General features: G+C 39.8%; 1 protein-coding gene across 1 annotated transcript in view; it reads left to right on the forward strand.

Moving 5' to 3' along the window:
- The window catches only part of PRKDC (protein kinase, DNA-activated, catalytic subunit), a 174,678-nt gene that overhangs the window by 59,906 nt on the left and 90,790 nt on the right, over positions 1-23,982 (forward strand). Inside the window, 11 exon segments of the mRNA XM_075588499.1 lie at positions 108-240; positions 1,076-1,234; positions 3,127-3,330; positions 5,617-5,802; positions 7,138-7,242; positions 7,991-8,158; positions 8,690-8,817; positions 8,981-9,188; positions 11,632-11,810; positions 14,580-14,748; positions 21,340-21,405. Coding sequence (XP_075444614.1) covers positions 108-240; positions 1,076-1,234; positions 3,127-3,330; positions 5,617-5,802; positions 7,138-7,242; positions 7,991-8,158; positions 8,690-8,817; positions 8,981-9,188; positions 11,632-11,810; positions 14,580-14,748; positions 21,340-21,405 — 1,705 coding nt within the window.

Here is a 23,982-nt window from a genome sequence, read left to right on the forward strand (position 1 = left end):
TATTGAGAGGTAGGTTTCAAATATAAATGTCAGATACTGTAGATAAAGATAGTCGTGTTCTATTCCCTCTCCCGTCCCCTCACCCCCATTTTTTTTTTTTTGGCTAGTTTTGAGGAGCTTTGCACTGTTGATTTGTATGATCCAGATGCCAGACACAATCGTGTTAAGTTGAGTTCCACCCTCTCGGCCTGCAAACAACTTCACAAGGCTGAATTGTTGAATTCCACCTTACAGACCCAGGTAAGTTTAACACAATCTTTGTCAAAATAAATAATGCTTTTGTACAAAACATGAGTTGCGGGGATTGGTCATTTTTTTAATTATTTTGAATATTGAAGAGTACAACAAAATTGCCCATAATAGTAATAATCCCAGATGCTGAACTCTTCCATCTTTGACATTAATCGCCATGCAATAACCTGTTCTTTGAGTTGGATAATTAACTTTAATTATATGAATAATATAGCAAATCACCAGTTTTGTTTGTATTAGATAGAACCAATGCTGTATGTTGCTCCAAAACAGGAAGCAGCAATAATCAGTCGTGTTGTAGCAAAGTTTTATAAGCAGTACCCCTCCAATAATCAGTGATGAAGCTGGAAAATAATTATCCCCAATAGATGTATGACTGGTATACACGTAGCAATGTAGTAAGGATAATATGTCAACCACCGGCTGGTGACCAGTGCTATTATAACATCTGTAGTGCTCTGTTTTTTTTCTCTCTTTTCCTGTTATAGTTTGTATTAGAGAATGTATTTTCAGAATGCATAAACCCGTTATTATGTGAACTATATTTTCTAACTTTAGTATGGATCATTTTAGAACTCAAATACTCCTCGGTGTATTATCCTTCATCACTTTTCTAGTAGTGGAATACTTTGGCCACATACTGAATTATTGTTTGTCCCATGGAATAGTTATAAATTCAAATGTTTGATAATTAGAAAGTGTTTGCATATTTTTTTTCTGAACCTGTAGAATGGGTTATAATTCAGACATTGGGTGTTTAATGTCACAGTTGTAGAATAACTGATAACTAAATAATATGGGGAGTTGAGGTTTTGTTTCTTAGATTTCAGGTCTCCACTTCATGGTTGGCTCAAAGCTGCTTTCGGTTGTTTATAAAGGCATTGCTCCCGGTGATGAAAGAAAGTCTCTTCCTTCATTAGACATCAGCAGTAAGCGTCTGGCTGAGGGACTTTTACAACTGGCTTTTAACTTTGGTGGACAGGTAAACTTTGTACAAGAGGGAAATTATTAATGCACATCGAATCCTGAAGTAACCAGAAAACTGCTTATTGTGTTACTGAATTTGTCAGTTTCATCTTGCATTACTGTCGGAATTTACACCTTCTGGTGGAAGATATGGGAAGTCTTTATATATTCCACCCAGTATCTTGTACCCTGAAAGAAGACAGCTTGCACCTCTAAATACTTGGCCATAATTAGCTCCATCATCTTGCTTTCTGGGGAGTTCCTGTCTAACATTTATGCAGCAAATGTGCAACCCCTTGCCTCAGCACCAAGAAAATATGAAGACTACATATATAATATTTTCTCACTGTCTGCATAACTGATGAGTCGTCTTCTGGGAATTAAATATTGTGATTTATTCAATATGGAAATGTATTTATTCTAAATGAACAATACATTTTTACTTGTCTCACTGTACCAAGTCCCAGCACTTCTCATTTCGGATTCCATTTGATTAATTGATACTAGGTTTTTATACAACGTAAACCAATTTAGTGTTTTAAGTATTTTTTTCAGATGTTAAAACTAGAAAAATTAGTGTAACTAAAAAAAAATATAAGAGCACTGAACAGAAAAAGTAAACGGTGGGAAATGCCATTCATGTTCTGATTATCAAGCTTGCATTAGAGCATACACATTTAGTAGCTCAGTGAGTAAAGACACTGACTGGTATTGAGAGTTTTAATCAGGCAAACCTGGTACAATTCCCGGTGTCGGCTCTTTGTGACCTTGGGCAAGTCACTTTATCTCCTTGTGCCTCAGGCACCAAAAAAAACATAGATTGTGAGCGCCACGGTGCAGGGACTGTGCCTGCAAAATGTCTCTGCAAAAGCGCTACATAAAACTAGCAGCGCTATACAAGAACATGCTATTATTATTATTATTCTCTATAAGGTGACGCTGTGTGCTCATTTGCATGTCATTTCCCAGAATCCCTTGCGGCAGTGAAAGCACTGTATGCTAGGAGATAATGGTGAAAGGCAATGTTGCAGACCTGTCTGAGACATGTGAATGTGCTCACAAATGGTATTTTTATTTTCTGTATGATATACGGTGGATGGTTTTTGTCACTTTTTGACCCACCATAACTTATTTAATGTAAGGTTGAAACCTATCACAGCTTCAAATTGCAAGGCTAGTGTAACCATCCTCACACTGATAAGCAACAGCTGTCTGGTTACATTTACTGGCTGTGCAATTCTTTAACCCAATCTGTGCTGAATAGCTCTGTAAGGCCTCGGATATAGTAGGCACGCGTGCCTTCAGTTTGAACGATCTGTGGCCTGTGGGATTTGTAAGACGTGCGCGACAGGGAGGTGTGGCCGTTACGTCACGTGAGCGGTTTGCCCTCATTGGCTGAACCGCGCACTTGACCTGACCCGGCCGTCGTGTGACCAAATAAAAAAATGTTGTTAGCTTAAAAATATGCCACTTGCGCGCACTGTGGCCGGCCACATGGATCCCCTGCATTTTGTTAAGAGCCACTTGCACCATGTCCGTGGCCTAAAGCGGCAGGCATAAGCATAAGCTTATAGGGGTCCAGCTTAAAATGGATTTTAAGCAAAAGGTGACACTGTGTGCTCACTTGCATGTCGTTTCCCAGAATCCCTTGCCGCAGTGGAAGCACTGTATGCTAGGAGATAATGGTGAAAGGCAGGGTTGCAGACCTATCTGAGACATGTGAATGTACTCACTAGTGAGCTTTTTATTTGCTATTCTCTGAACACAAATGGATATGTTTTAAGCACTCAGTTGCTGCTTACCTCAGATATAAGAGAAAAAGATTTTCCAGTAAAGTGTTTGATTGCCTTCCTGTGTTCCCTGCTAGAAACAGGACGTGTTTAATTATCATTTTTTGTTTCCATACAGTGTGAGGAGCTTGTAAGCCTCCTGTTAAATACAGTGGTATTATCTGTGCCGTTGTCCGGAACATCGCAGAGAAATCTCATTAACTTCTCCCACGGAGAATATTTCTACAGCTTGTTTTCTGAAACCATAAACGCAGAACTTTTGAACAACCTGGATACAGTTGTGCTTCAGCTGATGAAATCGTCTATGGAAAACCCCAAAATGGTACCACAGTAAATATATTGAGTTATCTGTTTAGTCCAGTATGACCTGTGTTTTATAGGTGTTTATAAGGGATAGGTTAGGGCGTGGGTGCAAGATTTTTTTTGGGGGGGGAGGGGGGCGTGGCGGTTGCAGAAGCCCCACACTCTTCCCTGTGGCTTTCTAATGAAATGCCCGGTGATCGCGTGAGGCCTCTGCAATGTCTCCTACCTTGTCTTATGCTCCGCGGCGTAAAATGACGGCAACGCGACCCCTTTGACGCCGAAGACAAGGAGGGTGGCGCACGTTGGTAAGAAGAGCAGGCAGGGGGGCACCTGGGAAAAGTTTGCGCACCCCTGGGTTATGGGGCATTTGCTAGTTCTACCAGGTTATCAGAAGTAAAATCTTGAGCCGTTTAGAAATTGCAACAGGTTTTACATGCTTGGTCCTGAACAGGGAGTAAAGTCAAATGTTACATTTTTGTACTGAAGCCTATGTTCATTTTGTTTTTCTTGGTGGCATAACATTTTCCCATTTATTCTGGTGTTTTTTTAATTAGGCTGGGAAATCTGATGGATATGGGTAAGACCAGATGTTTTAAATATTTTCAGAACCAGTTCGAATTTAAAGAAAAGGAGAGATGGCAATTTTTTGAAAATGTTACATTATATAAACGGAAAAAAACCAAAAAATAAATATTTTACGGGTGCTGAGTCCTTTTGAAAGAGCTGGTTTTGCGGAGTGCAGGCGGGCACAATATATCGTACTGTATATCTATAGAGCATTACTAGAAATGAACAGTGAAACTAAATCAGGGTTTGTACTAGCCTGAGAAAAAGAGCTGGGTAAGGAGTACTCTGCACTCCAGTGGACACAGATGTGGAGTAATGCCAGCGCTTCCTCTATCAACGAATATCCTAGAAAATGGATATAAGATAATGTACAGGTGGTACTACACACCACAGAAACTGAAAGAATGTTACCCAGGAACTTCCAACAAGTCCTGGAGAGGTTGTGAGGAGGTGGGAGCAATGCTTCATAACTGGTGGAAGTGTTAAGATAATAGAGCGGTTTTCGTATATATTACATTACAGCAGATTTTTAATATTACAAAGATTAGAATCCCAAAAGACCTGAGTACAGTATTACACTGCTAAACAGATGGCACAGAATTAGGAAATCTTTATTAATACACATGCTAAATGCGACAAGATGTGCCATTGTTGCCAACTGGTAAAAGCTGGAGGCACCCACTATGGGACAAGGAGTCGAGAGTATGGGAGGTCATGAAAATGGAACTACTATCAAATATTATATCCACTGACACTAGGTTAAAATGTGAACGCCTTTGGCTGTCATGGTCAGAGTTTACTGCTAATAGAACGCAGTGACAGGTTTTGAAAGTGGACACACTTGCCATAGTGAGAATAATAAGGATAACCCAGAAGACAACTATTTATGGGATTTACTTGTTTCTATTTTTTTAATTTTTTTCCTTTGTTTAATTACAATCATTTTTTATTTGTGTCAGATCGTTGGTTTTGTGTTTGTTTTTATTAATGTTGTCAGTTAATGAGTTATTGTATATCCGGTACTCTAATAAATTATTTATTTTTTACAATATTATATAATATGTCTGAGTACGGTTGACTGCAGACTGCAGAGTGAAAAAGTGTAAAAACTCTGATATGTCTTAAGTTGTGCTGTATTGTTGTGCATATGTTAAATGTTCTAAAAAAAAATGTGGACTATAAATAATTAACAAAAATTGGGAATAAATAAAAGCAACAGAAAAGGCCCTCTGCATTCTCATGTATATACAGCTGAACCCCCTTATAACACGGTGCTTGGGGTCCAAAGAATCAAATAACGTTATAAGCGGATCGCGTTAGAAATAATGAACAATTGTATGCATTGTACAAAAAGTATTTAAGACACCAATAATGGTGTTTTAAAGTATTCATAAATACAAAAATTGGGAGCCACGCTTGCATCGCGTTATAAGCGGTTTCGCCTTTTAACGAATCGCGTTATAATGGGGTTGAACTGTATGTATTTCTTTTTCTTCATGAAATTAAAGTATTGTTGTGGCATCAATAGTAAAAGGAAATTTAAAGTGTTTGAGTGAAATGGTTAATTATACAGTACTATATAGTAATTTTATTTTTTCTTCTCATAATGTAGACTCTCCTGTACTCTGGATGTGTACAATACAATAGTAGGGCCCAGAGGGCACCAAAGTAAAATGATGTGCGACATATTGGTTGATAAGGTGTGCATTTAATATAAGTCTGTCTTTTTATCCTTAAGGTAAGCTCTGTTCTGAATGGCATGCTGGATCAAAGCTTTAGACAACGTACAGTTCGAAAGCAGCAAGGTGTTAAGCTGGTGAATGCTGTACTTCTAAATTGGATGAGACTCGAGAGCTGGTGGGCTAAAGATTCTGCTCCAGAGAGCAAAATGGCCGTCCTAACGCTACTAGCTAAAGTTCTACAGGTATTAATAAACTGTAATACAATTGGATGCTAATTCTGTTTTCCCATAACACATTTTGCCTCCTGGAATGTGTAGGAAGAAGAGTCCTGTTGTATGTGAATACAAATGCATGTGCAATTTTTGGTTATAGAATTATAGGTGTCAGAATGACAAAAGTCCTACAGAGTATAAGTAAACCTCAAAATTGCTCTTTACTTAAGTCGTGCCTATAGTGGTGCCTCGCCACCGGCGAAAGTTATGTTTCGCCGGGCGGCGGGGTTGCGGGATTCCGGCAATTTGATTTGTTAAAGGGCCGTCACGCGACAGCCCTTGAAAAATCAATTTTTGCTGGCTTCCAGTTTTTGCGACGTCGCTTTGTCGCATCGCGCGCACTATAAGCGCACGCGACGGCGGCAATGTATTTGTTTTCGTGCGATGTGCCGTCGCCAGCACTATAAGCGCTGCCTAAGCTTGCATGCTCAAGCTTCTTAATGCAGCAGGTTGACGTTTTATGTACTTGCTTGCAGAGGATGGAAGCTATAAGTTATTCAGTTAACTCGGGGGAATATCTGTTAGTGAGCTTGGTATTTGCAATTGAAGCACTTTTTAAAATGTCAGAGACTTGGTGAATATATCTGCATATAGGAATGTGATTCTAATGAGTTTATATAATGCCTGTGAATTGTGGTCTCTGCTAAGTATAACACATGTTTGCAGTTGAAAATAAGAGCAGTGGATATATCTGTTATTTGTACTGTAAATACCTTGAGATGTATGTCTAATTGTTAAGTTTTTCCTACAGTATATTTCAGTGAAAAAATAGATATATCTTTTAATGATGCTGGATGATTGAAGGAGAAAGTACATTGTCAAAGATACCTTAATTTTACCAGAACGAAAACACTGAAAGATGGCAAAGGACAGGGAATGGTTAAGAAAAGTGAATATTGGTGAATATTGTGCAAACCGTGCGATATGAGGACACAGCATTCCATGGAAGTTCTGATTCGCACAGCAATTGGAATGATTGAATATATTCTCAGTGGGGTTCACAAATTAGGAGATGTAAACTTCCTTGCTCATTACCAAAAACATACATTTGAAATGACCTCTGCAGCTCATTGCTGAAGCAAAGGTAGTGCTAAAAATAATATTATTTGTCACAAATAGCAATCTGTGAGTCACTGTCATCCAAAGAAAAAAACACGTTTAAGAAGTATGGTTGTTTGATATTGAATTTGAAAGACATCATGTAAACATGTATTTTAGGCTTAAAACATTAATATAATGCTATTATATTTTGATTATATTGATTGAGCTATTAACTATGTTTATTCCTTTCATTGTTTATTTCAGATTGATTCATCTGTATCTTTTGAGACAAACCACTCTGCCTTTGCCTCAGTTTTTAACACTTACACAAGCATTTTGACTGATCAAAAACTAGGACTACATTTGAAAGTAAGTTTTATTTTGACTTGTTACACAAAGTTTTAATGTTTATAGTTGTACTTTTTAATGTATTCTAATGGATTTCATATTTTCCCTGCAGAGTAATACATTGCTATTGGTTATTGACTGCTGGTCTATAAAACAAAACACTGTTTGTATAGTCTGTAATACAATATACAGTGTATATTTTTGTTTATTTCTAATCAAGTACATGGCTCTGTACTTTAGTGTAGATGACCGGATGCAGGGCACAGTGATTCAAAATGGGGATTAGTGCATCAAATAAAGTAAACCTTGTGTAACGTGCTTTCTAGAAAAGCTTACAATATGTGGTACTTACAGAGACAGATTTGTTTTATAGAACTTGGCCAAGAGGGTAAATAAAGGCATCTGGAGTGAGTTGTATAGTCACATTATTATTGAAGTGCTTCATTAAAAAGATTTTGGATTGGACTTGAGGATGGGAAAGAAGGAGCTTTGACACTGGTGAACATGACATGTAAGGAAAATTTCCCATCAGTAACCATAAACCAGACATGCCATCGGGCCAGTTACAGGATGACATACAGGAAAAAAGTGTGCTAGCCATCCACCTCTATCAGCTAGATGCCATCAATGATCATAAGTGTTCCTGCTTCCCTTATTTGAATGTTGGTGATCCTAGTTTTAATATTGGGTCATGTTTCTGCTCTTCTGGTTTTTACTTGTGCCTAATGGAAAGGATTGTTCACATGAGACGCTCTTCTTTCTTTTGTAGAGCCAAGCTGTTATTATACTTCCTTTTTTCACCAATCTCACGGGACAAAGACTTGCAGAGTTAAAAAATACTCTTGACCAGTGTGTGGCTTTCAATTTCCCCATGAAATCTGATGAATTTCCTAAAGGGACTTTAAGATACAACAACTATGTGGACTGTTTGAAAAAGGTGAGTTTTATTACATCAAGTTACACTGTTACACATTTTTGCTTAAAAAGTGGTTATATTATACAAAAAAAATGGTGACGAGACCCCAGTGCCTAGAAGGGCATGGAAGAAGAATTGACTCTCTTCCCTCTTCAGCTGAGAGGGAGGAGTCGTGCAGCACAAACCTCCTACTTTTGCTAGTTTTTTATGTGACTTTTATGGTTGACCTGGAGGGATTCCAAGGTAAAAACCCAAGGGAATCAGTTGCATTAACGGCTACTGCATACTCCATGTGCTGAAGTAAATCAGGAGTGCACATGAACGCAAGTGTCCACAGTTCTGCGGTGGCGTGTGCGATTTTGGATGGTAGTTCTCACCAAGGCCCCTCTTCTCTCACCAACTGATGCTAGGTGGCGAGCATTGCTTAGAACAAATTAGGGTAATACATTACTTTGGAATAATGTAGTAAAGGTTATCCACGTCTTAATACACTTTCACTTCAAAATATACTTGTATGTTACAGTTCCTTCTTTAAATCGATTGCTCTTTCAGTTTTTAGATGCACTGGAATTGTCCCAGAGTCCTATGCTGTTACAGTTAATGACTGAAATCCTTTGTCGGGACAACAAACACTTTATGGAAGAACTGTTCCAAAACAGCTTCAAAAAAGTTGTTCACAGGTAAACGTACTGAAGTCATTACAACACTTCTTTTTTTGCATAGAACATTTTTTGTTATCTGAAATGCACGTTGGTATGATTAAGTACATGAGGAAGTTTGTTTACTTGCTAATAAGGAGATGTGGTTTAGTAGCTCATTGTTTATGGTTGTTTTTTTGGTTAGGAGTGGCCTTGATAAGCAAGTAGTCCTGATGGATACATTGCACAACATGTTCAAGAGTGACGACCTTCTGTCAAATGCAACTCGACAGTCTATTGTTGACCGTTCCCTCTTGACGCTCTTGTGGCACTGCAGCCTGGATGCTTTAAAAACCTTCTTTAGCAAAATCATTTCTCAAGCTATGGATACACTGAAGAGCAGGTTTACCAAGGTAAGATGGGTTTTCCCCCGCCTATTAATTCAGCAATCGGCTATTACAAGATACTGAACCGAATGAAACCAGCTAGTCCTTTTCGATGCTGGATGTAAGTACCTCTCGTGTATTTTCCTTGTTACTATTGATGTTTCAGACAAAGAAATATAAAATATTGCTGGGCTTTCTAAGTGTATGCACACAATTGGAGCTGTTTAAATACAAATATACATACATGCACTTAAAATATTATAATTCTCATGGAACAGGAAAGGAGAAGCTGTTTCTGAAGAAAAATATTCTCAATGAACTATTGAAGCAATGTTTATTGTGGGTAGAGGGATTGAGTGAAGGGGTAATAGCCCCAGGATGGCTGGTTAGGCCTCTCGGGTGGGTAGTGGGGGCTTTAGCCCTTTCATTACCATAGCGGTTACTACCGCTAAGGTAATGAATGGGTTAACCCCTCCCAATGCCCACCCGAGAGGCCTAACCACCCATCCTGGGGCTATTAACCCCTTCACTCAATCTCTCTACTCATCTGGTAGTCTGCCTTAACCCCTTCATTGCCTTAGTAGATGGCCAAATCCTCTGCGTCACGTGACTGGAGGCCTTTAACATTGCAGGGATACCGGCACCCCATACCGGGGCCTGTATCTCGGGAAGCAGTGGGGCCCAGGACCTGAAATCAATGCGGTTCAGCTCCGGAGACCCTCTGTTACAATATTGTAATATTAAAATTAAATAAAACTCCTGCGATCGCCTGTTAGAGGCGCGCAGGTAAAGTGACTGATTCAGCCTCTTACTGCACGTCTCTTACAAACAGGTAGAACCCGGTAGGATTAATACAGCAGGGACCCCCCGAGGTTCGTTCAGCTCAGGAAACCCCCTGCTCACGCACACTAGGAATAAAAATTTAATTTAACAGCTTCGTCACCTTAGCGGATATCCGCTAAGGCAGGGGTGCGCAATCTTTCCGTGCTGCGCCCTCCATGCTCGCATCCCTGCCCGCCCCCTCCCTTACTTTGTCTTCGACTCTGTGTCAATTTACGCCGCGGGGTTTACGTTGCCTGGGTGACGTGTCGCCAAAAACAAGGTACGGGAAGTTGCAGAGGCCTCACGCAATCCCCCAGCATTAATTTAAATGCCTTGGGGGAACAGCACGGGGCCTATGCAACCGCCCCCTCCGCGCTCTGAATAATCTTGCGCGCCCCCCAGTTTGCGCACCCCTGCCCTAAGGTAATGATTTTTTCTTTGGGGGGTGGGGGGGTCTTCGGAGCTGAACAAAGTTGATTCCCGCCTCGGGGTCCCCTACTTCCCGAGATACAGGCCCCGTTATATGGTGTCGTATCTCTTTCAATGTGAAAATCCCACGGTCACGTGACCCACCGGATTTTAACATGGCGGGGATACCGGCTCCCTATAACGGGGCCTGTAACTCGGGAATTAGGGGGTCCCGGGACCTGAAATCAATGCGGTTCAGCTCTGGAAACCCTCTGTTACAATACTGTAATATTAAAATGAAATAAAACTCCTGCGATCACCTGTTAGAGGCGCGCAGGTAAAGTGACTGATTCAGCCTCTTACTGCACGTCTCTTACAAACAGGTAGAACCCGGTAGGATTAACACAGCAGGGACCCCCTGTGTTAATCCGATGGGCCATTTAATCTGCAGCGGACCATCTCGGATCACCACACACTATAGTGCATGTTTCAACCCGAAAAATGGTCGGATAGCGGCCGCTGCATCTGTAATTCAGCAATCGGCTATTACAAGATACTGAACCAAATGAAACCAGCAAGTGCGTTTCGATGCTGAATGTAAGGACCTCTCCGGTCTTTTCCTTGTTATTATTGATGTTTCAGACAAAGAAAGCCCTTCAATATTTTATATTTTTAAGTGTATGCACAAAATTGGAACTATTTAATTACAAATATACATATACTGTATGCACTTCATAATGTGATTCTCATGGAACAGGAAAGGAGAAGCTGTTTCTGAAGAAAAACAATTCTCAATGAACTGTTGAAGCACAGATGAAAGGGTCTCAAAGGAGATTTATATACAGTACGGCCCACAAATGTAGCCAGCGTTTTTCCAACCCGTGGTGCGGTGCAGCCCGACATGCACAACGTGCCATTGTTCTACATCAGCCGTGTGCGAGAAGGGGTGGGGACCATTTCACCAGCTGGAGCGCGTCACGGGTTTGCAATAACGCTGGCTACATCTATACATTTTCAATTAATTATCCAAACTGCTTGACGAAGCATGCATTAGCAATCCCACTTTGTTAGTGCTAATCATCCATATGTTCTTCCGTATTGAATTAGAATAGTTACATTTTGCTATGTTGATTGTAAAATTTACCACATAACCGTGAACGAACAATAACTAACAGTTTATTGCATACCACAAACTATCACTTCATGTACATGTCTACAGTATACGCATAATCTTTAATAGGCAACAGAAGCATCTTTTGATACACAAGTTACAAAGAAAATGAGCTATTACAAAATGCTGGAAGTGCTCTATTCTCGTCTATGCAAAGAAGATTTTTATTCCAAAGAGTCAAGTGTAAACCGCGCTTTTCATGGATCCTCGAACATGGAAGGAAATGAACTCACTAAGGCACTAATCAAGTAAGAAATGGCAGCCCTCTCATGCATACATTTCATGGGAAAGTCGATATGCACCTTTTTATTAAGAGCTCAATATACATGTTGGACAATATGCTGCAAGTTTAACTATTGATCATACAGCTGAAGTATGTTTGCTTATGAAAGTCTCAACGTTTTGTTGAAGCATGGACAACTTATGCATTATCCCTCCATCGTCAAAGTGGTTAAATTAAGTATTAAGTCAGAAAGAGGGCAACCTCCAAATTCCCTAAATTCTGTTACATCAGAGCAAATAAGACATTACCTAAAAGAGTAACCGACTTTGTTTTTCTGCATGCAAACTAATTATTTGCAAACACAATATCTGTAATTGATCTCATTAGCATAGGACTAACGTCACGTTATTTCAGGGTAATGCTGCATTATCTTCAGATAATGTAATGTTATTTAAGGCTTGGCGCAACTCCCTGAAATAGGACTTCTTTAGGCGAGTGAAAGATACTGTATACACAGAGAGCAATCTTGTAATGTGTTTTATTTTTTTTCCCTTTATGGGTTTCGTTAATTTTCCGGCATAGGCCCAGATTCACTGAGCTTCATTACCCTCGTTAACCAATGTTACTGCGTGTTAATCATAATGCAGTATTTACTAAAGCAAATGTGATAATAACCAGCCTTTACTCCCTTAAAAAAATATGGCGTTATTTATAAATTACATGCAAATTAGCTCATTGTAACCTAAAAGATATTCATCCTATAGTGTCAGTGCCTGCAATAGAGAAAATAAATAACTAAGGGTTTTCCATGGGCATGCGAACTGGGTGTCAAATATTTAAAATAAAAATAATGCTGATTCGACATTGTGGTTGTGACTCCTACTATTAAAAAAAAAAGAAAGTGCTGAGTTATTCAGATCAGGATTGTAGTTTCCAGATTCCTGTATTTGGCAGACCTTTAACACCCCAAAGTATACAGTAGCTGCATTTCTCACATACAGTAGGTTTAAGAAGGCTCATCTAGTCTATCAGATATTGATCTTGAAATTACACAAATTCAGATCCTGGGCATTGATGTGCAAATAAGCACACAAATGTGCCACTTTTTAGCTTTCATCCCTTTTTGGCTGGAATTTTCCTGTATTTGCTAGTATATACTGTAGGTGCAAAAGATTACTTGTGTATGGGATTGGAAAATATATTCCCAATCCAAGTGAATCATTTAGGATGAATAAATCAATACGTAAGAGATGCCAGCCTTGATGAAGGAAGTGAAAAAAACTAACAATAGCGCTCTAAACACACCCTAAATGTGACAATATACAATTCAACCACATATGTGTAAATAATAAAGCAGTGTGATAACAATCAAGTGATCTAAAGAAAAAATTAAGAAACTTAGAAAGAAACTGCAACCCTTGATAAAGACTGTTCCACTCGTCTTGCACCAGGTGATCCTCCAACAAATCAGGGGAGCTCGTCTCGTAGTTATGAAATAAAGAAACACTACATAGTGTAATACTGTTGTGAATAAATTTGTGCAAACAAAGCTCAAAAATGACTACTCACAATAAAGCAGTCAAATTCAGGCAGTCATCCAACTTAAGGGGTGGATGACCCTGTGTATACAGCAGCCACCAGCCCCCAACACTTCATATGATCGAGGTAGGCAGTATGATATTATAGGTAGTGCTCATCTGGTCGCGATCCTTTTGAGTTCCTCACTATCCTCTGCTCCACCGCAATACTCTCGCGTCCACGCCAGGCACTCCCGTTGCGTCACTTCCGGTTGTTAAGCGAACTTCCGGATCTGATGACAGGGGTGGACCTCAGTTGTTCTTCCTCTTTGGTATGGGCTGAAACACTCTACATGTTTCGCCGTTGTTACGGCTTCATTAGGAGTGTTGGGGGCTGGTGGCTGCAGTATACACAGGGAACATCCACCCCTTAAGTTGGATGACTGCTTGATGAAGGAAGCACAGGTTGCGCTCCACCTAATTAAAGCAATTTCATTGTTTTGATGACATTAGGGATGATGAATCAAGGCAAGTTAAGAGCAAAATGGCGCATATTGCATAATTTTTATCTTGCGTCTGAGTCAGTGTATCAAGGTCTTTGTTCCAAGTTTTGCGCCATAGTTGCAATAATAGATAGGCGTTACATGACACACATTATAATGAGATGTATTAAACTCTGTATCCCATGCGGCACATTTTTTCCTTGTATTTCCATTTTAAAAAAAAATCCTCCAGGTCTGAGGCTGGCTAACAATTTGCATAGAATGTTAGAACCATCTTCTTGCGTCTGACATATACGCAAGCAGAAAATGAAGCAGTGCATCAAATTAAATGTAACTGGTCACACTTTCTGCTGGTTGATTTATCACCCACATGCAGCAAAGCAGAAGCAGAATGATTGATGATTTCTATAAATCTGCAAGTGACTAGGACTTTGGGGCTTATTCTGTATAGTCCTATTCAAGTCAATGGCATTTTTTTGACCGATCACTTGCGATTGACCTCTTCTGAGCTTATTGAATAAGCCCCTTTGTGTTTCAGACCCCATTTTCTTTGTATTGTATATCATTCATTTAGTTATGCCACTGATAGAGATATTTTCCTCCTGATTAGGTTTTCCCTCTGTGATTAAAAAAGACCTTTCAGTTTAGTTGAAATAGAAAACCATAAACATTAATTTGATTTTAGTAGACTACTTTAGATGAAATGGCCTCCCCCAAGTGGAAAAGCTGATCTTGTGTTTGCCAAACCATATGTTCTTTCTCTTGCACTTTAAGATCATGCTACGACGCGTTTACTGAAAACATGTGTGGTGAAACCCAGCTTCTGGAGAAGAGGAGGCAATACCATTGTGCTGCATATAATTGCGCTGTTGCAGTTGTGAGCTGCGCCTTTACAGAAAGTAAATTCTACCAGGGATTTCTTTTTACAGAGAAGAAAGAAAAGGTAAAAAAAAAAAAAATTGACACTGAAGACATCAGAATTCTAATGGGATAATTGCATGCGGTTTAGTCACTTTAACTGCTAATTTATCAATTTCACATTTTAATACAGTTACGTACACAACGTTTAAAACGCTGCAGTTTTTATCAATGGTATTTAGTGATTATTGTCCAAGTCCATGCAACTATACAATATTCCCTGACCGCTATTTAAAAGTACTTTTACCAACCTTCTAAATCATAAGCCTTATTTTATTTATTTTTTATAAACCGTGAAATAAGAGACCTCTTTTGTAAATGCAAAAAACTAAAAGTAGGAGCGCAGAGAGGACAAGACGTTAGGCAATAATCCACTTTTAATAACACACTTTGCACATAAAAAGTTACAATCAAGCACTGCTGCACGAACGATAGGGACCCCGCACACGTCCGACGCTACCACCACACAGACCTCCTCTTGATACCCCTTGGATCACCGCCGGATACAGGAACCGGAAGTGACCCGGTGAGTGACTGGAGGATCAGGCTGGCTACCTCGCGAGAGTACACAGCTTAGCTGGGGCTGTATACTCAATGCGTGAACGTCTAAACGGACCGTCTAAGCTAGGGATCCTCTATCGAACAGGTATCACAACCCTGTACTGAAAGTTGTGAGCCCTGCAGTTACCCTCTACGCGTTTCGCGCTAATTAGCGCTTCATCAGGAGGTGATGGGGCATGTCGGGATGTGGCCTTAATATAGGCAACAACCTCTAATTACCCCTAATGTTAAAAACATGTGTACATATTTAAAACAATTGCTCTAATGGTAATTTCTACAAAAAACACAAACATACTACTAACCTACTCTAACCATTTAAAAACATATAAAAACATGTATATTGTATAACCCATTCTATGATTCATAAACTACAAAGCCATTAAAACATTAAAAACCCCATCATATATATTCCTATTATGACATACCTACATACTCATTAATAATTACTTATCCTAACTACCCCTTCTACTCATGATCATCTCACCTAATTAATAATTCACAAAAATAATTTACAACATTTTTTCCCCTTTAACCTAACACACTCACCATGCACTGTCTTAAAATTATTAGTTAAAATGAATGAATGATAGTTATAATTTTTTTTTATTAATGAATGATGATGATTGAAAATTGAATAGCAGACCTATTAATTCCTTATTTATTAAACCAGAATATTTAATATAATTTAAAACTTCCAAATAGGGCAATTATCTAAGAAAGGGGTTAAGCTCTATCATATCATTTAATCCACCCAGTATTTTGCTTCGTAATGAATATATCCAATATTGTTCTCTCTGGAGCAGTTTTAGTTCCCCGTCACCCTTCCTAATATCACTAGGTACCACTTCAAGGCCTCTAAACCGTAACCCTTCCGTTACCCCATTGTGATGATCCAGAAAATGCTGTGCTAAATTATGTATTTTCTGTCCCTGTTCTACAAGGCGTTTGGCATTTTTGATGCCATTCACATGTTCACCAATTCGTACTTTTAAAGGTCGAATGGTCTTCCCAACATAACTTTTCTTACATGGGCAATCAATAGCATAAACTATAAAATTTGTTTGACGTGATGAATTGCCTGATTGTATGTTGTAGCCCTGTTTGATGGTCTACAAAAATCTTATCCTGTGACATATATTTGCACATAACACATTTACCACAACGGTAGATCCCAATTGGTTTCATTAAAAAATTCCCACTATTTGCGACCGGAATATTAGATACCTTTAAAGCACTAGGGGCCAGAATGCTTTTTAAATTTTTGGCCTTCCTAAAGACTACCTTGGGTCTATCGATTTAGCTTAGTTCGTAGGATAGGGTCCATTAGTAGCACATCCCAATGTTTATAGATTATTTTCCGTATCTTTGATTCCTGTTTACAGAAATCAGCAATAAACATTGGTGTTTGGTTGTTTTCCGTGGGTACAACTTTGATTTTTGGCATCAACAAAGTATTCCTAGGTCTATGCTGACTTTTATTTAAAGGAATTTTGTATCACATCTGTATTGTAACCTTTTTCTAGAAATCTCTGTTTCAGAACCTCAGATTGATCATCACAGTCCCTAGGCTCAGAGCAATTCCTTCGAATCCTCAGGAATTGCCCATATGGTATATTGTTGAGCCATTTAGCAGAGTGATTACTTGTGTAATCTAGGTAGGAATTAGCATCCACCTTTAAAAAAAAAGGTTTTTGTAACAATATGATGGTCCACTGCTTTTAAATTCAAATCCAAAAAATTAATTTCTACAGGGTTTATCTCCCCACTTAGAACTACTGTATGTTTTGGGCATTCCTATTGAGAAATACAACAAATTCTTCCAATAGCTTCATGGATCCAGACCAGATAATCAGGATATCGTCTATATATCTGCCGTAATAGATCAGATATTGACGAAATCCATTATCTGCCCAAACAAAGTCCTCTTCCCAAAGACCCATAAACAACCCCGTATAATTAGGGGCTAAACAGGTGCCCATCGCTGTCCCATTGGTTTTTATGAAGTAATTATGTTGCAAGATGAATAGAATGCTATCCAAAATGAACTCCTGTTGGGCACTTGACAGGGTGTTATGCTAGTGCAAAAAGAGTGCTACCGCCTTAATCCCCAAACTGTTTGATGCAGGTGTACAATTAACTAACATCTAATGTAGCCCAGATAAATTTGTCCTCCCAAACAATGTTGTTTAGAGAGTTTTGCACTTCCATACTATCCCTAATATACGATTGAAGTGCAGAGGTCATGGGGGCTAAAAATGTGTCCACATAGCGTGACAAATTCGCAGTAATGGAGTTAATGCCTGACACAATGGGGCGACCTGGAGGGTTGATCAAGGTTTTATGAATTTTAGGGATATGATACAGGATGTGGGGTGTAGACAAACCGAAACTCCTTCATATTGAGTGTACCCCTCGTTTTTGCATCAGTCAAAAGTACTACCAATGATTTCAAATCTTCATTGGTGTGGTCTAATTCTAATTTACGGTACGATACTCCATCATTGAGGAGTCGATACGCCTCACCCAAGTAATCTGCTCGATTTTGCAATACCGTGCCTCCCCCTTTGTCTGCTTGTCGGATAATTAATTCCCCGTTCTGATTCAAACTTTTCAAAGCTCCTCTCTCACTATGGGTAAGATTATCATTGGCCATATAGTACCGATTGTCACTACACATTCTCTGAAATTCTTGTTCCACTAATTTACCAAAGAGCTCTATGTAAGGTCCTTTAGACTCATATGGGTAGAAAACAGATTTAGGTTTCAGGCCTGTATGTATGGTACTTTTACTCAAATCACTTTCATCATAAAGACTCAGAAGATTTTGGTATGTATTGTCAGAATCCAATAAACTACCTTCTATGGATGATTGAGAGTAAAATTCATTGGCAGAGGTAATTGACCCATTCCCAATGATATCAGTATTATCAAATAAATCAATCCACTTACTCGTTTCATTACTCATAGATAGTAGGGTCTCAGCCTGATCCGATACCAGATCTGGTGGGATTGGCAAAGACCCATCCTCATTGGTAATGATCTCATTCCCAAAGGGTACTCAAATTTTGGCATAATGCCTCCGTATTGTCATTTTCCTAAGAAATTTTTGCAGGTCAACATACAAATTGAACTCATTCGGCTTATTGACCGGGGAGAATGACAACCCTTTCTTAAGCACGCTAAATTGGGATGTCGTGAGTGTGAAGCTCGATAAATTATAAATCCCATTACCTATTAAAATGTCTTCTGTGACAATATCATCTGGGGACTGGTTCGACCCTTTGCTCCTTCCCTTGCCCCCACTCCCCTAACACCTCTCTCTCCCTTCCTCCCCTTAACCAGGGCAACAGACCCGGGGACTTGGTCGGCAACACCTTTTTGGGTATCGCCCCCATCCTTGGCTGTGATCCCATCCCTTAAAAAGGAAAAGAGGTGGAAGAGGCAGAAGGGGGCAGTACATGGGCAACTATTGGGACAGATGGTCCTTGCTCAGAAACCTCTTCCACTATTTCACCCAAAACCTGAAAGGCATTGGATGTAGGGATAGTTGGATTCTCTACTACCTGGCTGTCTACCACATAGGTCCCCCCTCGTCTCTCATTAGTCCTCCATTGGTAAGGAGTGGGAGGACTCCTAATACCCCCTTTATGATGGTTACCAGACCTCTTATTTTTATTTCTATTTTTATTATTATTATTATTGGGAAGTGCTACTAATGGACCCTATCCTACGAACTAAGCTAATCGATAGACCCAAGGTAGTCTTTAGGAAGGCCAAAAATTTAAAAAGCATTCTGGCCCCTACTGCTTTAAAGGTATCTAATATTCCGGTCGCAAATAGTGGGAATTTTTTAAGGAAACCAATTGGAAACTACCGTTGTGGTAAATGTGTTATGTGCAAATATATGTCACAGGATAAGATTTTTGTAGACCATCAAATAGGGCTACAACATACAATCAGGCAATTCATCACGTCAAACAAATTTTATAGTTTATGCTATTGATTGCCCATGTAAGAAAAGTTATGTTGGGAAGACCATTCGACCTTTAAAAGTACGAATTGGTGAACATGTGAATGGCATCAAAAATGCCAAACGCCTTGTAGAACAGGGACAGAAAATACATAATTTAGCACAGCATTTTCTGGATCATCACAATGGGGTAACGGAAGGGTTACGGTTTAGAGGCCTTGAAGTGGTACCTAAGGATTTTAGGAAGGGTGACAGGGAACTAAAACTGCTCCAAAGTGAACAATAGTGGATATATTCATTACAAAGCAAAATACTGGGTGGATTAAATGATATGATAGAGCTTAACCCCTTTCTTAGATAATTGCCCTATTTGGAAGTTTTAAATTATATTAAATATTCTGGTTTAATAAATAAGGAATTAATAGGTCTGCTATCCAATTTTCAATTTTTAATCATCATTCATTAAAAACATTTTTTTTTATCATTCATTCATTTTTAACTAATAATTTTAAGACGGTGCATGGTGAGTGTGTTAGGTTAAAGGGAAAAAAATTTGTAAACATTTTTTGTGAATAATTAATTAGGTAAGATGATCATGAGTAGAAGGGGTAGTTAGGATAAGTAATTATTAAGGAGTATGTAGGTGTGTCATAATAGGACTATATATATGATGGGGTTTTAATGGTTTTGTAGTTTATGACTCATAGAATGTGTTATACAATATACATGTTTTTAAATGGTTTAAATGGTTAGAGTAGGTTAGTAGTATGTTTTATGTGTTTTTTGTAGAAATTACCATTAGAGCAATTGTTTTAAATATGTACACATGTTTTTAACATTAGGGGTAATTAGAGGTTGTTGCCTATATAAGGGCACATCCCGACATGCCCCATCACCTCCTGATGAAGCGCTAATTAGCGCGAAACGCGTAGAGGGCAACTGCAGGGCTCACAACTTTCAGTACAGGGTTGTGATACTTGTTCGATAGAGGATCCCTAGCTTAGACGGTCCGTTTAGACGTTCACGCATTGAGTATACAGCCCCAGCTAAGCTGTGTACTCTCGCGAGGTAGCCAGCCTTATCCTCCAGTCACTCACCGGGTTCACTTCCGGTTCCTGTATCCGGCGGTCATCCAAGGGGTATCGAGAGGAGGTGGTAGCGTTGGATTTGTGCGGGGTCCCTATCGTTCGTGCAGCAGTACTTGATTGTAAGTTTTTATGTGCAAAGTGTGTTATTAAAAGTGGATTATTGCCTAACGTCTTGTCCTCTCTGCGCTCCTACTTTTTGTTTTTTGAATGGTATATGTCCCGGCTGATCACCGGAGAGCTTTGGAGCTGCGGGAAGAAGAAGCCGTGTCAGACATTTGGAAGTGAACAGACGAGCGCAGCCTCAATATCTGTGGAACTGTGGTACTCTTTTGTAAATGACATTTCATTTTCAGGCCCAGATAAGATTGCTACATTAATAAGTTAGTTTTCTTAAACGTCCTATTTATTGCCCCCTAAACTTGTGTATATATAGTTTCTTCTTGGGTAAAATACGTGTTTTTTGTTAAAAACATTTCTGTACATGAGGAAAATCATTTATATTTGGGTGAAGAATTTAAGCAAAAGTAAGTGATACAATACTTCGATACTAAAATATCGAAAATAACTATTCATTTTCCCATTGTCAAAGTTGGTAATTAGAACAGCTCAACAGCTGATCTCAGCTGTTTTGGAGGTTGGTGGCCCCTCCCTCCCAGGGTTTAAGCTCACCCCTCCCCACTTTCCAAGTAAGCAGGTATTTTTCATGCAGCTGGTTGGGACAGATCCAATGTGATCATTCTTCCTCTAATTATAGAGGTAAATAAGAATTTTAATCAGTTAGTGTTAGGACCTGCAAATTTAGTCATGCCTTGATGTGGCTTGCAGGCTAAAAATGCTTTGGCCAACGGGTTTAACTAAATGACCCTATTTCAAAAGATATATAGGTGTGTATTTTTGTCATATTGGATGTAGTTTTGGGCTTCCCTGTTTTTTGTTGAGCTCAACAGTTCCGTAAAGTTTAAACTGGAAATGTGTTTTTTGTGTTTTGTTTTTTTAGAACCTACTCATCTTTGAAAATTTAGTAGATCCACTGAGAAACTATACATTTCCTGTAGAGGTAGAGGTAAGATGAATAACATCTAACATAACAATGAATTTCATACGCTACTTTATTGCGCTAAGTTTACCTATGCTTAAATTCCCCCTCGTTGTGCAAGTGTGGCTGCACCGCTTCTGACAAGTGGCAAATTGCTCCTCATCCCACCGTAGTGACATGAACTAAAGAGGAGGGTCCACCTCTAATGTTCAGAACGCGGTCACGTCCGCTCTGATGCTACTCTACTAGCAGTAAACGTGATGTCAAAAGAACAATAAAGGCATTTTGTACGTTATGAAGAGCCCTTGGGATGTACAGTGCACCACATAGGCACTCAAAGAGGTTTAGGGGGCAGTCCCACATAGCAGGGTTTTTTTTTTTTTGTTTTTTTTTTACAACTTTTTGTAGTTGACTTCTCTCAGAAATATCAACCTTAAAGTAATTTATTTACTTACAGATATCACGAGTTACTCACTGCATCAATGTATCATAAACGTTGATTTAGTGCAATACTGTACGTTTCCTGCGTAATACAGCATGCTGTGCTAATAGAACAATGACAATACTTCCTATAGATGGCTGTGTGAGTCATAGTAAAGTAGACGTCAATTCCGTTAGAAGATTGTTCTGCCTTCAAACATCCAATGGAGAAGTGTATTGACGGTAGATTACAGAAACCATACACTACTCTTGGACTGGCCAGTGTATACAGGACAGTGAGGATATGGATCTCCATTTTGGAATGCCGGATTGAATGAGGAACTTTCAAACAGACTCTTACGAGATTTTTTAACATTAAAGATGCTGGGTAACAGCTATGGGTGACAAGCTGCTCACAGCGATGTCCTTTGCATTCGCAATAATCATAAGGAGGGCACTGTGGTTGAAACCTTCTTCCAAAACGAAGTTAGTTTCCCTGCCTTATACCAGTTCCTAATAGAAGACATCCAAAAAGTCCCAAATCAGAGCTCCAGAGTTAATCAGGATTTATATAGAAAACTGTGGTTATAAATCATGCAATACCGATTGTTCCTATTGTATTAAACTCCATAAGAGGTATTTTTGTGAATATAAAGGGGTCAGAGTATGATCTTTATTAGCTTAATATGTTTCAATGTGCTTGTTACATTTGACTGCTCATGAATTGAAGCACTGAATAGTCAGAGGGGAGGGGGAACAGATCAATGAGTGTCGACGACACCACCGTCCGTCTTGTACTTCTAATATCCCGGCTTATAAGAGCGTAAAAGAATTGTCCTCTGTATGGGGAATAACACTTGTCAGTTCAGTATCCCCAGCGATATTTTGAAAATGTTTTTTAGTCACAAGACCCGTCGCGTCCAGACTCCATAAACATGCTTCCAACAAAAATGGTGAAGACCAGAAAATCCAGCTGCAAAGAAGGAACGTGAAGGTGCAGAGCTCCATAAGTCAAGGGCTAAAAACTGCACTGCTGGTTAAAATACTTTATTGGCACCTAAACGATGTTATTGGCAGCATGAGTCAAAAAAAGGGTGTGTTTTGCCGAGCACGCGCATTTTAAGTGAAACTTCTTTGTCTATTTGTGATGGTGGTGTTTTTAATTAAAAATCAAAACACAATTTCAGTGACAAAACACAAAGAAGTTTCACTTAGAACGCGAGTGCTCTGCACACACACCCTGTTTTAGCTATTTACACTTCTATATTTATACTAACTGTGAATTCCTCGTGTTTGTTTGTCTCTGTGTGTGACAGTGTGGGTGACAGGTTAAGTGTGTGTGGGTGTCATGGTGCTAGTGTGTGTGGGTGACAGTGTGACAGTGTGGGTGGTGACACTGTGTGTGGGTGACAGGGTGACACTGTGTGGGGGTAACAGGGTGACACTGTGTGGGGGTGACAGGGTGACACTGTGTGGGGGTGACACTGTGTGGGGGTGACACTGTGTGGGGGTGACAGGGTGACACTGTGTGGGGTGGTGACGGTGACACTGTGGGGGTGACAGGGTGACACTGTGTGGGGGTGACAGGGTGACACTGTGTGGGGGTGACACTGTGTGGGGGTGACAGGGTGACACTGTGTGGGGGTGACTGTGGATAGGTGGGGGTGACTGTGGATAGATGGGGGTGACTGGCTCACTTGGGTGGGTGACTGACTGACCTGGCCGAGTGAATGACTGGGTGGGTGTATGGGTGACCCACCTGTGCAGCAGAGAGTTTGGTGTGAGGCAGGCAAAGGAAGGGGTCCAGGCAGCTGATCATTCATGTTGCGACCTACTTATGGGGTTCTGCGCATGCGTGCGTCACGAGCATCCTTCTGTGCATGCACAATGTGCTGGAGGCCTGTGGATCCTTCTGCGCAGGTGCGCCGGGGCATCTGCACATGCGTGACGCGCCGCAGATCCTTCTGTGCATGGGCGCCTAATGCCTCGGCACATGCGCCGAGGCCCACGTTTAGTTTCTGCGTCATGTCACTTCTGTCATGCATTTTTGTGACCACAAAGGCAATTTTCCCCATCAAAACTCTGTAGGTGCCTAAAAAGAAGTCTCACTTCAAAAACTTAATGCATTTTGTGCCCCAGTGCTTTCTAGCCCTTCACCTTCACGTTCCTGCTTTGCAGCTGTAT

This window comes from Ascaphus truei, chromosome 2 (assembly GCF_040206685.1).
Source record: "Ascaphus truei isolate aAscTru1 chromosome 2, aAscTru1.hap1, whole genome shotgun sequence".
Lineage (NCBI taxonomy): Eukaryota > Metazoa > Chordata > Amphibia > Anura > Ascaphidae > Ascaphus > Ascaphus truei.